Source organism: Tiliqua scincoides, chromosome 6 (genome assembly GCF_035046505.1).
Source record: "Tiliqua scincoides isolate rTilSci1 chromosome 6, rTilSci1.hap2, whole genome shotgun sequence".
Classification (NCBI taxonomy): domain Eukaryota; kingdom Metazoa; phylum Chordata; class Lepidosauria; order Squamata; family Scincidae; genus Tiliqua; species Tiliqua scincoides.
The window spans coordinates 19,207,623-19,221,554 of NC_089826.1; the positions used below are offsets into that span (position 1 = coordinate 19,207,623).

The 13,932-nt window shown below is 42.8% G+C and overlaps 1 protein-coding gene across 1 annotated transcript; it reads left to right on the forward strand.

The window, feature by feature from the left end:
- Positions 1-2,623: 2,623 nt before the first annotated feature.
- Positions 2,624-10,709, forward strand: C6H4orf17 (chromosome 6 C4orf17 homolog). Its single transcript, XM_066632323.1, has 7 exons — positions 2,624-2,771; positions 3,874-4,056; positions 4,693-4,757; positions 5,322-5,465; positions 7,779-7,860; positions 8,761-8,932; positions 10,562-10,709. Exons 1-7 carry the CDS (start codon positions 2,624-2,626, stop codon positions 10,707-10,709), a joined length of 942 nt encoding a protein of 313 aa, XP_066488420.1.
- The last annotated feature ends 3,223 nt before the right edge of the window (positions 10,710-13,932 follow it).

The window sequence follows — 13,932 nt, forward strand, 5'->3', positions numbered from 1 at the left end:
GGAAAAAAGTACTTATTTCTGGTCATGACTTGCTTAATGACATCACTTCCAGCCCTCAGCAGGCATCATGAATGCTAGTTTGGCCTGCTGTATGAAATACCTTTCAAAGAGATATCACTCCTAGATTGTGCTCACTCACTGCTCACTCACTCAATACCTGACTGCTGCTCACTCACCCAATACCTTATATCAGTGGTTCCCAACATTTTTTTACCTGCGTACCACTTGGCAGCCCATTTCCATAAATTGTACCCCTCATATTAGCCCCACAAGGCATTCTAATGCCAGCCCTGCAATGCATTCTAATACAGACCAGCCTTTTCCCGCCATTATTCATTTCAATTCTTTTTCAAGTACCCCTGGGGGTACCTATACCCCGGGTTGGGAACCACTGCCTTATATCCATCATGATCCAACTATTCACTTCTTCAGTTAGAGCCACTGTGATGGTAAACATTGTTTTGAATGGAGAGGTCAGTTTACTAACAGAGCCTGCTGCATCAGAAGCCAATGCAGGACAAGTTATTGCAGGATACATGAATACATTTAGCAGAGAAGAATCTAAGGGAATTCTTTAAGTGAGAATGACTGTCTTTGTTAAGCAGGCAAGCCTGCCCCCTTAGTCTTCATCTGTGGAATAATGCAGGCTGTGAAACAGCACCACCTAGTGGTATACTGGATTACCGGTTATCCTTATTCCAGTTTCAGCACATTGGAATTGCCTTTTGTATGAATGCTTTTAGAACAAGGTTAACCCATTTCTGCCCAGCCCACAGGTGTACACATTTGATCCCTGTTGCATATATGCAACGTTGGGCAGAAATAGCTTAAACAAGTAGAAGATATTGTAGAAATGTTGGACAACCATAAGTGTTCAATGTCAACAGCAAAATTCACTCTAACTGCTTCCAAAACAATCCTCCATGCAGCATTAAAAATCTTCTAAAAGAGCCAGATGTTTACCTGGCATCAAAAGGCATACAGTAGAGATCTGTTTAACCTCCACAGGAAGTGAATTCCAGAACCGATGTCTCCATTTCACTTGATTTCCATGTGATCTTCATATAGATTGTGAGCCCTTTTGGGACAGGGAGCCATTAGAGCCATTAGTTATTTGTTTTTCTCTGTAAACCGCTTTGTGAACTTTTTTGTTGAAAAGCAGTATATAAATACTGTTAATATTAATTAATTAATTTACTGAATTAATTTACTGTTTAAAATATCTGTATTTCTAAGAAGCAGAAAGACTTTAAGAACTTAAGAAAGAAGAAGAGCCAAAGGCCCATCCAGTTCAGCTTCTTTTATCTCACAGTGGTCCACTAGATACTTCAGGGAGCACACAAGACAGCAAGATACCTGCCACTCCCTTGCAGCTGCCATTCTGAGGTAGCCCACTTCTAAAACCCAGAAATTGCATATACCCATCATGGCTTGTAACCTGTGATGAACTTTTCCTTTTTTACTATTGTTTGAGATTGGAAGATGTCATAGAGAGAGTGATGCGTGCAGAACACTGGAGAGAAAAGATTCTTGGATTCCAAACTGGAGTTGTGGCCTCCCTCTTCACATTTGCCAGAGATATTCAAGAAGAGCCAGTGAGGCAAAAATGAGTATAATATAGAGTTAGTTCAAAAGGCTGAATGTCTCCAGATGAGGCTTGATGAGGTCTAAGATGAGCTCTTGACAGATCACTGCAAACAATGCTTTGCCTGTTCAGTTAAAAATATTTTAACTTCGGAAAAGCCTAAGCACTTGATTCAACAGAAGAGAGGATACCCCGGGAAAAAATAGAGTGCTTACAGTACCAAGGAAAAGATCCTCCAAAGCAATGCTGCAGGTACTTTCTGGTGTATTACATATTTTTGTAAGAGCTTCTATATTTTTGCCTCATTTGATTAACATGCACATAGCAATCCTACCAAAATATTGCATTTTTAGGCCTCATAGATTATCTTTGGTTGTTTAAACGTATGCACACAGAGTTATGCCAGAGTGGTTGCCCTTTACTAGCCCTTTACTAGCCCTTCCAATGCCTTTACTTTGGGTGTGCTTTGGCATACATCCCATTCATTTAAGTGAATACTTCTATACTAAGTATAGTAGAATACTAACGATGTTTGCCTATGCCCTTTCCACCTGCAGTACTCTTCCTCCCCAACTCTCTCTCCAGAGTGTTTTTTTGGGGGGACATACTCTGGACCATGTTGACATGCACCTTGGGGTAGACTGCAGTAGAAAAGGGGGCTGGCAAAAATCAGTGAAACTATGTCTGCTTTTCAGATTGCTTTATATTAATATATTTGTTTTCTTCTTGCAATTTATATTTTTCAAATTTTTGTTAGTTGTGTCTGTGTTCTTTAATTACAATGACAAATGTGACTTTGAACAGCTCATCACACTAAGTGTGAATGTTGTTTCATACAGAACAGAAAACAGGAGACAGCCATTGTTCAATTGGTTTTACATTTATAATGGCAAAGTAATTGAAACCTTAGATGTGAAAAGATCCTTAAATCTTATGTTACTTTTTGCCTTGTGCAACCAGCATTAGGATGCCCCTGAGGAGATGGTGCCAGAACTCGCTGCCCCAAGTATAACTGCATGAAAATAGAAAAGCTTTAAGATGAATATCAATTTCAGAGACCATCCTGATCCTCAGCTGAACCAAAGAGGATTGATGACACACGGCCAGTATGAACTGCCTTTTGGAAAAACAACTTACCTTGTTTGCAGACACACTCCACATCCCAAGACAGTGTGCCACATTAAAGGTAAAGCAGATCACTCTCCGCTCTCCCTTCTCTGTTGTCTGGCATGCTCCCAGGGCTGTGTGTCCAGTTCATGGAGCACTGGGAATGGGAGCTGACTTCCAAGAAACATGCACAGGCCAAGAAACATGTGTAATTAAACACTGATCAGTTTGGAATAGGTGGTGTACATCATTTAGAACTTGGGAGAGGTGAGGCACAGTTAGTAAGAACTAGGGGGCTTTAGGCCATAAGACCTGACAGCTTAATAGAACACAGCAAGGCACCAGCAGCCAATAGATAATTTGGGATTAAACTAATTAAAATTTATGATAGTATTTATTGTAATCAAATATTGCAAGCCAATATAAGTCTTTTTTTTTTTTTAATTATGAATAGCACATGGGGACACATGATTGGACTAGCAATCACAGCAGGGCTAAGTGCTAAAAGGTCCCTATGGCTCACCATGATTTTGTGCCACCTTCTCTGTGGTATTTGTTAGAAAAAGAAAAAAAAATGCACACATTTGCATGCGCGCATGTCTGGTTTGACCTAGGAAGCCAAACATCATCAGGTTGCAGCTTTATCTGCCTCTGGTTGGGCTCCCTAATTAGGGTTCAACTAGGAACGGTCATCAGTGACAATATGATATGAAGCTGCCTTCTGTCTGGTCAATATCAGTGTCGCCCATGCTTACTGGACAGTACTTCTCCAAGGTTTCTCATGTGGGCCTTTCCCAGTCCTACCTGGAGATGCCAAGGGACTGAAGCTGTGTCCTTTTCTACAAGTAGTATGGGTTCTAGTACTGCCAAAATGTCAGCTTGCATAGGGGAATGAGCCATCTCTGACTTCTCTTTGCATATGGTTCAAACTCAACTCTAACACAGTGGTGCTTGTTTGCATTTTCAGCTGTGTGCCATCAAGTGTTGGTTCACAGTCCCATGCACGTGCATCACTTGATCACTTGTCACCTGATGACGCAGCCTAGTGTGTGATCAGATTCACACTGTGGGAAACCAGGATATTCTGGTTCAAAACTCATAACTGCTTGCACTAAACTCAAATCACACAACTGGGAGGTTAATAAAAGGTACCTGCTTCTGTCCTTTTTTTTCTTGCCCAGGATTAAATGATGTACCTATCTGTGTTGTGAGGGATCGAGGATACGCTCCAGGACACTTGGGCAGAATCCCAGGCCCAGAACAGAATCAGCGTCACCTGCCCACTCAAGCAGCTACTGATCATCCTGTTCCAGTTAATGCCCTAACGGGACAAGTGCAGAACCCATCCAGAGGGAAAGGCACACGTGAGCCAAGTAGCCTTGCTTTGTTAGCACAAAGAGATGCAAGTCCTGCATTATGAAATCACAGTGAATAATTCTTCCTAGGAGCTGTCAAAAGTAGATGATAGCCAAGGTCTATTATTGCTTCAGTTTTTCAAATCTGATTTTTCTTCTTTCAGGCCCTTTTAAATTCTCTCTCCATGCTTTACAGTAGGGTTCAGCTACTAGCAGCTCTAGGGCCAAATCCAGATCTCAGTTGCCAATGTAAAAACAAGAGAAGAGGGAGAGGCAAATGGTTTGTTGGATGATGCATTTTAGGGAATGAGGTTGACCTCTTACCCTCCTTCACTGCCTCAGGTTGGATCCTCTTGTAAAACTAGCTACTGCAGACTTCATAGTGTTGTATAGAATGAATTTACTGGATTGAGTATTTTGGAAATAATGTATATTAATGTACTATAATTATAACTGAATGCTGCTTTGAATGCCCATTTGAGGGATAAAACGGGATATAAATTTGTAAATAAATATCTAACAAGTGAATTAAAAATCCACCCATAAAAATGGCATTACTGTATTTTTTAAAAATCTAATCAGGTTTTCATCCTTGATACTTTAACGTTAATCTTTAAACTTAAAAAAGTTTCTATTATATTCCAGAACTGAGAGACGAAATTTCAGAATTCTCAAAAAAGACCGGAAACCCCCCTCTTCTAAACAGAAAGGTAATGAGATGGTGATAGAATGGTATCTCTCTGGCATTGATAGCCTAGCCTCTCAAGCTTTCTCATCTTGAAACCCAATTCTATGAATCCCTGCACTGTCAATTGCATAGTCTGTGGTCGGGATTGGAAGCTGCTGTGCATCTTTAACATCCTGAATTTGTTGTCATCCTCTTCAAACTTCACTTCCCTTGTGGGAAGCAGATCAAGCAGGAAGAGAATCAGGGGAGGGGAGGGGAGGGCACCTGTTTTGTCCTCATCATGATTCTCTTCTGCTCATTCTTCAGGCTCCACCCATCAATTTGAAAGAAAGAGCCAGAAAGATGGTGGTAGTGAGGACAAGTAGGGGAGTGTACACACACACACACAAACTTGGTGCTGCTTTAGTCATAGAAATAACTTAGGTCAGACCTAAGTCTAGTTCAGGAACTCAGGCCTCCAATCTCTGACAATGTATTCAAGCACCCTGACCATATTCCTGCTTCTTACTCCTCGGCTGAAGGAGAGTAAAATCAGATAGCTTTATTCCATGCCCATCTATATCATTTGCATCTACTTTATCATCAGGATGATCCTTTGAGGCAGTTTCTTGAAGACCATCCACAGAGCTCAACTGCCCAAGAGATCCAGCCTCTTCAGGCTATGCGTTACAGACCAGCCATCACAGACAATATTAATTACACCCCAAACTTCTTGGATCAAGAAGTAAAAGTAAGATACAAATTGGTGGTTCTCTCATATATTACAGGTTTGACTGTAAATGATGTTTTAATGCTTCTGGTTCAATTATTTAATTTTAAACAAATTATTATCCTTGCATTTTTTCTTACAAGCTGTTTGGAGGATCCTTTGGGGACGGAAAGGTGACACACAGACAGACAGACTCCCTGCAGACACACAGATAGGCTTCCACTTTGCAAAAGGGATGTTACTATTTTGTGCATCCATTTTTAAAAATTTGTTATTGATGACTAACATAATACAATAATATTATAAATAAGAGTATTATAAGTAGAACAATATGTGTAGAGAAGAATACGTAACAAAAACAAAAAGATGAAAGAAAAAGGAAAATATGAACCAATGTATGTAAATGTCAGTAAACTTAAGTATGTGTAAATAAAGGTTTAATATTTAAAAACCTACTATGAACGGAAAATCGCTAACAAAACTCTATAATGTGTTTAAAAATGGCTTCCAAATATCCAATAATGTGTCCATATGAAAATGTCTTCTATATATAACAGATTCAAATGTAGAAAGGGTTATTCTGTGTATCTGTCCTATTTCAATCTGGTTTCGGATATGAATTTGATACCCAAGTTGCCTTGGTCACCTATGCCAGGAGACAGGGAGCGCAACCTGATAATTTTCTTCAACCTATTGGCAACTTTCATTATGATTGATCATGGTATTCTTCTAGATCAGATTTTGAGAATGGGAAAAGGGGGCAGGGGCTGTGCTCTAGTGGCTACATTCCTACCTGAACTCTCCCAGAAGGTAGTGATGGTAAACTGGATCTGCCCCATGGCATTTCTGCTAGGGCATTTCACAGGACTTTGTTTTGTCTTTCTTTTGTTTCACATCTACATGAAACTGCTGAGTAAGGTCATTTGGAGTGAGGTATCCTCACTATAGCAGTGACACCCAGTTCGATTTCTCCTTTTCATAAGATTAATGCAAGGTAGTGAATGTATTAAATCTATGCCTGGTATCATAGCCAATAAACTGGAGCTCAGTCCAGAGATGCTCAAGGTGGGCAGTTCTTCTGGGGGTAGTGTTCAGCCTGTTCTGAATGGTCTTACACTCCCCCTAAAAGATCAAGTACACAGTCTAGGGATGCTATTAGATTCAGCCTTGTCTTTGGATGGCCTGGTGGTACCTGTAGCATAAAGTGTTTCTATATGCTATGGTTGGTGTTCCAGCTTCAGCCCTTCTGGGAGGAGGCAGCCTGGCCAGTGCCATTCAGTCTAGTAGTCTCCAGATTCAACTACACTTAATTGTGTGTGGGCTGCCTTTGGAGACTTCTCAAACTTCGATTGCTTCAAGGTATAGCTGCTAGATTGTTGCATTCCATTGACCTTGGTCAACAATCACACCAGTCCTTAAACAACTTCAACTGTCAAGCATGATTCGAAATGCAAGGTTTTGACCCCTTTAAAGCTTTGACTTCCTAATATTTATATCCTATCACTACCACATGAACCTGACCTGAAAGGCAAGATCAACTTCACTGGCACTTTTCCAGGTGCCCTTATTGTCAGAGACAAAGCAGGTGGTAACTGAGGAAAGTAGCATTTTTGGTGGTGGTGTTCTGGCTGTGAAATTTTCACCTCAGAATAGTTCACTTGGCAATAAATCTTGTGCCTTTTGTTTACCACATAACAACCTCTTAACTTATCTAGGCCAGGGTTTCTGAAAGTGTGGGTCACAACCTGGGTTCTTCTACCCACCTTCACCTCCAAAAGCTATTCCAGAGGCATAAGGAGACCCAGTGGCTTCTTCCTGACTGCGCTAGGCCAGTGACCCAATCTACAGGGCTCTGTGGGCCACAGGAGGGCCTGCAGAAGCCTCTGAAAGCTACTTTATTTTCAGAAGGCAACTTCCAGTTTGTCTTTGAAAACTGGAAGTAACTTTCAGGGGCCTTCTCCAGCACTACTAGGAAAATCACATTGGATGAGGTGGGGCACACCATGGTAGAGATTGGGAATCACTGATTTAGGCATTTTAATTTTTTTCCTGATGCTTTCTATTTAGGCTATTTTACTATTTCTAGTGAGACTTTTTGTATTTTTTGTTATACTTTGTAAGCTTTCCTGGAAGATTTTTTTAAAAACATTAAAGAAGAAGATATCAAATATTAAGTGAAGAAAATGAGATGATTTTAGTTTTGCTAAGTAAACTGTTTTATGAATTTTTTGTTCAAAAGAGGTATATGATTGAAAAGGAAACAGTTTTGTAATAGAAAGCTACCTAGAGTACTTCAACACCTCCTTTGACCAATTTGATCCATCCTTTTTCCAGATCCTGGAAAAGCTCCATGATATTTTGCAGACGGATTCCCTTGTACAGATCAAACAATGGTTGTCAACAGCAAGTCTAAAAGGTAAGAAACAAAATGAAGCAGTTGTACAAGGCTAGAGCATCTCTGGTTGTGAACAATGCCAGTAATGATCTGCAAGTGGGGAAAAAATCTTTATTTTGTGCTATACGTGTGAAGATGCACCATAATTTCAGCTGAGAAAAAGACAGATTAAAGAACTGCCTAGAGCAGCAGACGCCAAATCTTGGCCAGTGGGCCAGATCCAGTGCCTAGGAAATGCCTTCCCGATCATGCATGGTGCTTACCATTCCACACTGCAGTCAGTGCCTTACCTTGCCAGCTAATCTTTGCAGAAAGTCTTGCCGGGCAGCCGCTTTTGCTGCCCATCACCCAGCACACTCAGTGTTATGATTTTGGGGTGGAAGTGGCTGTCCGAAGTAACTTTTTGCAAAGATAAAAAGATAAGGCCCTGGCAAGATAAGGCTGGCAAGATAAGGCGCTGCAGCGTGGAACGGTAAGCACTATGCATGACAGGGAAGGCATTTTCCAGATGCAGCAGACCTGTGGTTTGGAGACCACTGGTCTACTGTACACATTTTATTTCAAACAGAAAGGAGAAGGAGGGTCTGTCTCCCCAGCACCTCACTTTTATTTATTAAGATACTCATTTACTCATTGTTAAGATACCCCAACTCATTACATGAAACATTCAGGAGCATGAATGTGTGCACCAAACTCTCTGCATCTGGAGCCTGAACCAATCTTTGTTTTGCCAGAAATGCTCTTCTTGTGGAAGAGATGCCCTCTGAATAACGTTTATTCCCTGCCATTCTGAAAAAGCAGAGCAGCCCACCCATCGACCACATTGCCATTTTCCCAATTTCACAACACAATGATATCATACTTTACTGAAAGTGAATCTTCTTTAAATATACAATCCCTTTCATACCCTTGATGTTTCAGAGAAGGAATTTGTTTCAAATTTCATACGCTCGGATGTGACCAGCAGAGATCTGCTAAATTATCAGCAAAAGCCAGAAGATGAAAATGAGGCAGAGAAACTGAATTTGCCAGCTCTGCTGAAGTCTCCAAGAGGCCATCACAAAGGAACACCAGTTGAAGGAAGCAGGAGCAGGTAAATTCACAGAAATTGCTCTAGGAATGGGGAGATATAGAAAAAAACACGTTACTCATTTTCAGGTTTTGAGTACCTGCTATATATTCTTATCAGAGATGTATCCCAGAATTCTCAAGCCCTCACCATCAGGGTGAGCAGCAAGGTTTTAAGGAAGGATTTACAACTAGTGCCTTTGGCTTCTCATTGATGGTGCAGCAGTGCTGAGAATCTTATAACATGACCCAATTTATTTCTCCAGAATTAGTAAGACAAAAACAACCAACCAACAAGGTCATTGGTGCCATTTCCTGTCTACCCAAAAGGCAGGCAATCATACATATAAGTTTCATGAGGCATTAATTCTAGCAAATGCAATTTGTTCCTAGCAAATGCAATTGGTTTTAATAGCATAGCAGTTGCAATGGGGGCAAAATTAGACATATTCAAGTCATATTTTAAAAACTAGATAAGGAAAAATTACAGAAATAGATTTCACTCAGTTGATTGATTATGCATTTGCTAAGTGTGCTGTCTTCTTATGTCTAAACTCAGCACCTGTCATTCAAAGATAACTACTATCTGTTATACAAACTTGGAGTATCTTACTCTCTGGGTCCTGAACTAAGCAGCAGTCTTTACAATAAATAATGCTGAAAACCAAAAACTTCTGACTTTTGATTAAAATAAAAATAGTCCTGTGCAAGCAGTACTATTGCGCTCAATGTTTCCTTTAACTCCCGATTACCTATGAGTGCTAAAATTTTATCCTGCCTCCTTCCTCTTAATGTTTGTATTGTACCTATTGCCTAGGCTTATACAGAATGCATGAACTTAAATTGTTGTCTCTTTTATTGCAAAGTTTCTCTGCTTTTATACTGTTTAGCTGCTTAGGATTATCTAGTGAAAGGTAGGATACAAGAGGAAAAGATAGAATAAGCCTGCTTTCTTTTGTTTAGGATTTTAACCCAAGGCTCAGCAATCAGTAGAAGATCCCAGCTAGGTAAGTGTTGACAATTTTAAAGGTGTCTATTTAAATCCCAGAAAACACCACCATAGGCTGAGCTCGTAAGAATGTTGGTGTAAGAAAAGTGGGGGAACAGTCAGCCTGCTACGAAAAACATAGTTGCTTTCAGGTGGTATCAAGCTGAGCAGTTCTATGCTATTAGAACAGATGCACAGAAAAAAATCAACTCCAATATTGTGGGCCAAAATCCACTACAGGTGTGCGCCACTTAAGGACGAGGATACATTCTCCAATCCCCGTTGTTATGTGATGGGGTTGTTAAGTGAACATTCAGCCCAATCTAGTGCATTTGTTGTGTAAACAAACACTCCCTGCCAAAAACTAGCTGGCTGTACAGGCTACTGGAGATATATTGCCTCTTCTTTGTATTAAGGGCCTCTTTGTTTTGTAAACACTCTGCTGCAGGCTATGGGAATCCTGACTGCCTCATTAAGAGCCTCTGTTGTGCTTTGACCGCTGTTATATATGCAGTCCGTTTTTAAGAGGAAGGTTGTTAAGCAGCGGACGACTGTACACACTTTCCTGGAAGTTCCACTGAACACAGTGGGGATTGCTTCCAAGTAAACATGCATAGGATAGCATGGTTAGTAGCATATAGCTTTGTTTTTCCAAATCCGTTTCAGAAAGGGGGAGAGAGAAAATCAGAATCCCAACTTCGGAGAATCTACCCTTAGAGCGTTCTCTCAGCAGACACAAAGCTCAAGAAAGAAGCCAACTATCTACTGCAACATCGAAAGCCAGCACCCAGCTGATGTACAGGAAGTCTCCTAAGCCACAAAACCTTCCCTTGAGAGAACACCGCCTTCAGAGTTTCTGAAACCCAACACGATGTTCTCTTGAGAGAAATTATACTGTCAATGCCACACAGTCAGGTGCAGCCGTCAAGCAGACAAAAAAAATCCACAAAATCTTTAAGCCTTGAGTTTTACCTGGTAAGCAGTTTATGCATATCAACACACACCCATCGCCTTGAACACCAAGATGGTGAACAAAATGATAAATATATTTTTACGTCTTTTGAATATTTCATGACACATATCCTTGCTAATAAGAGACATCATGGAAATTTTCATTAGCTCAGACTACACACTAGTTGGCAACCTTCAGTCTCGAAAGACTATGGTATCGCGCTCTGAAAGGTGGTTCTGGAACAGCGTCTAGTGTGGCTGAAAAGGCCGATTCGGGAGTGACAATCCCTTCCACACTGGGAGCAAGTGCAGTCTGTCCCTGGCCTGTCTCCCTGGCTATGGGCCTTCCTTCTTTGCCTCTTAGCCTCAGACTGTTGGCCAAGTGTCTCTTCAAACTGGGAAAGGCCATGTTGCACAGCCTGCCTCCAAGCGGACCGCTCAGAGGCCAGGGTTTCCCACTTGTTGAGGTCCACTCCTAAGGCCTTCAGATCCCTCTTGCAGATGTCCTTGTATCGCAGCTGTGGTCTACCTGTAGGGCGCTTTCCTTGCACGAGTTCTCCATAGAGGAGATCCTTTGGGATTCGGCCATCATCCATTCTCACGACATGACCGAGCCAACGCAGGCGTCTCTGTTTCAGTAGTGCATACATGCTAGGGATTCCAGCACATTCCAGGACTGTGTTGTTTGAAACTTTGTCCTGCCAGGTGATGCCGAGAATACGTCGGAGGCAGCGCATGTGGAAAGCATTCAGTTTCCTCTGCGGTTGTGAGTGAAGAGTCCATGACTCGCTGCAGTACAGAAGTGTACTCAGGACGCAAGCTCTGTAGACCTGGATCTTGGTATGTTCCATCAGCTTCTTGTTGGTTCAGACTCTCTTTGTGAGTCTGGAAAACGTGGTAGCTGCTTTACCAATGCGTTTGTTTAGCTCGGTATCGAGAGAAAGAGTGTCGGAGATTGTTGAGCCAAGGTACACAAAGTCATGGACAACCTCCAGTTCATGCGCAGAGATTGTAATGCAGGGAGGTAAGTCCACATCCTGAACCATGACCTGTGTTTTCTTCAGGCTGATTGTCAGTCCAAAATCTTGGCAGGCCTTGCTAAAACGACCCATGAGCTGCTGGAGATCTTTGGCAGAGTGGGTAGTGATAGCTGCATCGTCGGCAAAGAGGAAGTCACGCAGACATTTCAGCTGGACTTTGGACTTTGCTCTCAGTCTGGAGAGGTTGAAGAGCTTTCCATCTGATCTGGTCCGGAGATAGATGCCTTCTGTTGTAGTTCCAAAGGCCTGCTTCAGCAGGACAGCGAAGAAGATCCCAAACAAGGTTGGTGCAAGAACACAGCCCTGCTTCACGCCGCTTCGGATGCCAAAGGGGTGTGATGTGGAGCCATCAAAGACAACAGTGCCCTTCATGTCCTTGTGGAAGGATCTGATGATGCTGAGGAGCCTGGGTGGACATCCAATCTTGGGGAGAATCTTGAAGAGGCCATCCCTACTGACCAGGTCAAAAGCCTTCGTGAGATCTATGAAGGCTATAAAGAGTGGCTGTCGTTGTTCCCTGCATTTCTCCTGAGGTTGTCTAAGGGAGAATACCATATCAGTGGTGGACCTGTTGGCTCGGAATCCACACTGTGATTCTGGATAAACGCTCTCTGCAAGTACCTGGAGCCTCTTTAGTGCAACTCGGGCAAACAACTTTCCTGCAACGCTAAGGAGAGAGATGCCACGGTAGTTGTTGCAGTCACCCCTGTCGCCTTTGTTCTTGTACAGCGTGATGATGTTTGCATCCCTCATGTCTTGAGGTACTCCACCTTCTCTCCAGCAGAGACAAAGGATTTCATGCAGCTCAGTGATGATGATCTCTTTGCAGCACTTTAGGACTTCAGCAGGGATGCTGTCTTTTCCAGGTGCCTTGCCAAAGGCAAGGGAGTCCAGGGCCACGTGAAGTTCTTCTAGGGTTGGTTCACTGTCAAGCTCCTCCAGCACAGGCAGGCACTCAATGTTGTTCAGCGCTTCTTCGGTGACTACATTTTCTCTGGAATATAGCTCAGAGTAGTGCTGCACCCAGCGTTCCATCTGCTGCGCCCGATCCTGGATGACCTCGCCTGTTGCAGACTTCAGAGGGGCAATTTTCTTCTGTGTTGGACCTAGGGCCTGCTTGATACCATCATACATCCCCTTGATGTTGCCCGTGTCAGCTGCTATCTGTATCTCGGAACAGAGCTGGAGCCAGTAGTCGTTAGCACATCTCCTGGCAGTCTGCTGGACTTTGCTGCGAGCACCTCGGAGGACCTGCAGGTTGCGCTCACTGGGACAGGCCTTGTATGCTGCTTGAGCTCTCCTCTTTTCCTCAATGACTGGTGTCAACTCCTCAGAGTGGGCTTCAAACCAGTCTGCTGTCTTGTTGGTCTTCTTGTCAAATATGGACAAGGCGGTGTTGTAAACAGCATTCTTGAAATGTTCCCATCTGTTGGATGCGTTTGCATCGACCGGGCCTGGAAGAGATTCCTCAAGCGCTCGTGCAAATTCCTCCACTTTTCTCTGATCCCGGGTCTTGCTCGTATCAATGCGAGGTCTTCCTTCCCTTTTCGTGTGATACAGTCGCTTTGTTTGCAGTTTCACTCTGCTGCACACCAGCGAGTGGTTGGTGTCACAGGCAGCACCCTGATAGCTGCGTGTGATCTTGATGCTGGGAAGGCTGGAGCGTCTGGTGAGAATCAGGTCGAGCTGGTGCCAGTGCTTTGATCTTGGGTGTCTCCAAGAGACTCTATGTTGGGGCTTCGTGTTGAAGAACGTGTTGCTGACACAGAGACCGTGATGACAGCAAAACTCTAGCAGGCGTTGGCCATTTTCGTTCATCTTCCCAGTGCCGAACTGACCTAAGCAAGTGGGCCACGAACTGTTATCAGCACCAACTCTAGCGTTGAAATCGCCGAGGATGAACAATGGCTCTTTTACGGGGATCTTCTTGATAGTGGTGGCCAGGTCATCATAAAATTTGTCTTTGGCTTCTGCTGGAGACGACAGAGTTGGTGCATAAGCACTGATGAGAGTGACAGGTCCTGTTATCTGGTGTGCTCCCTGGGG

Coding starts and splice junctions, on each gene's coding strand:
- C6H4orf17 (XM_066632323.1), top strand. CDS start 2,624: ATGAATATCAATTTCAGAGACCATCCTGATCCTCAGCTGAACCAAAGA. Junction 2,772..3,873: donor GACAGTGTGCCACATTAAAG/GTAAAGCAGATC, acceptor TTTCTTGCCCAG/GATTAAATGATGTACCTATC. Junction 7,861..8,760: donor GTCAACAGCAAGTCTAAAAG/GTAAGAAACAAA, acceptor TTGATGTTTCAG/AGAAGGAATTTGTTTCAAAT.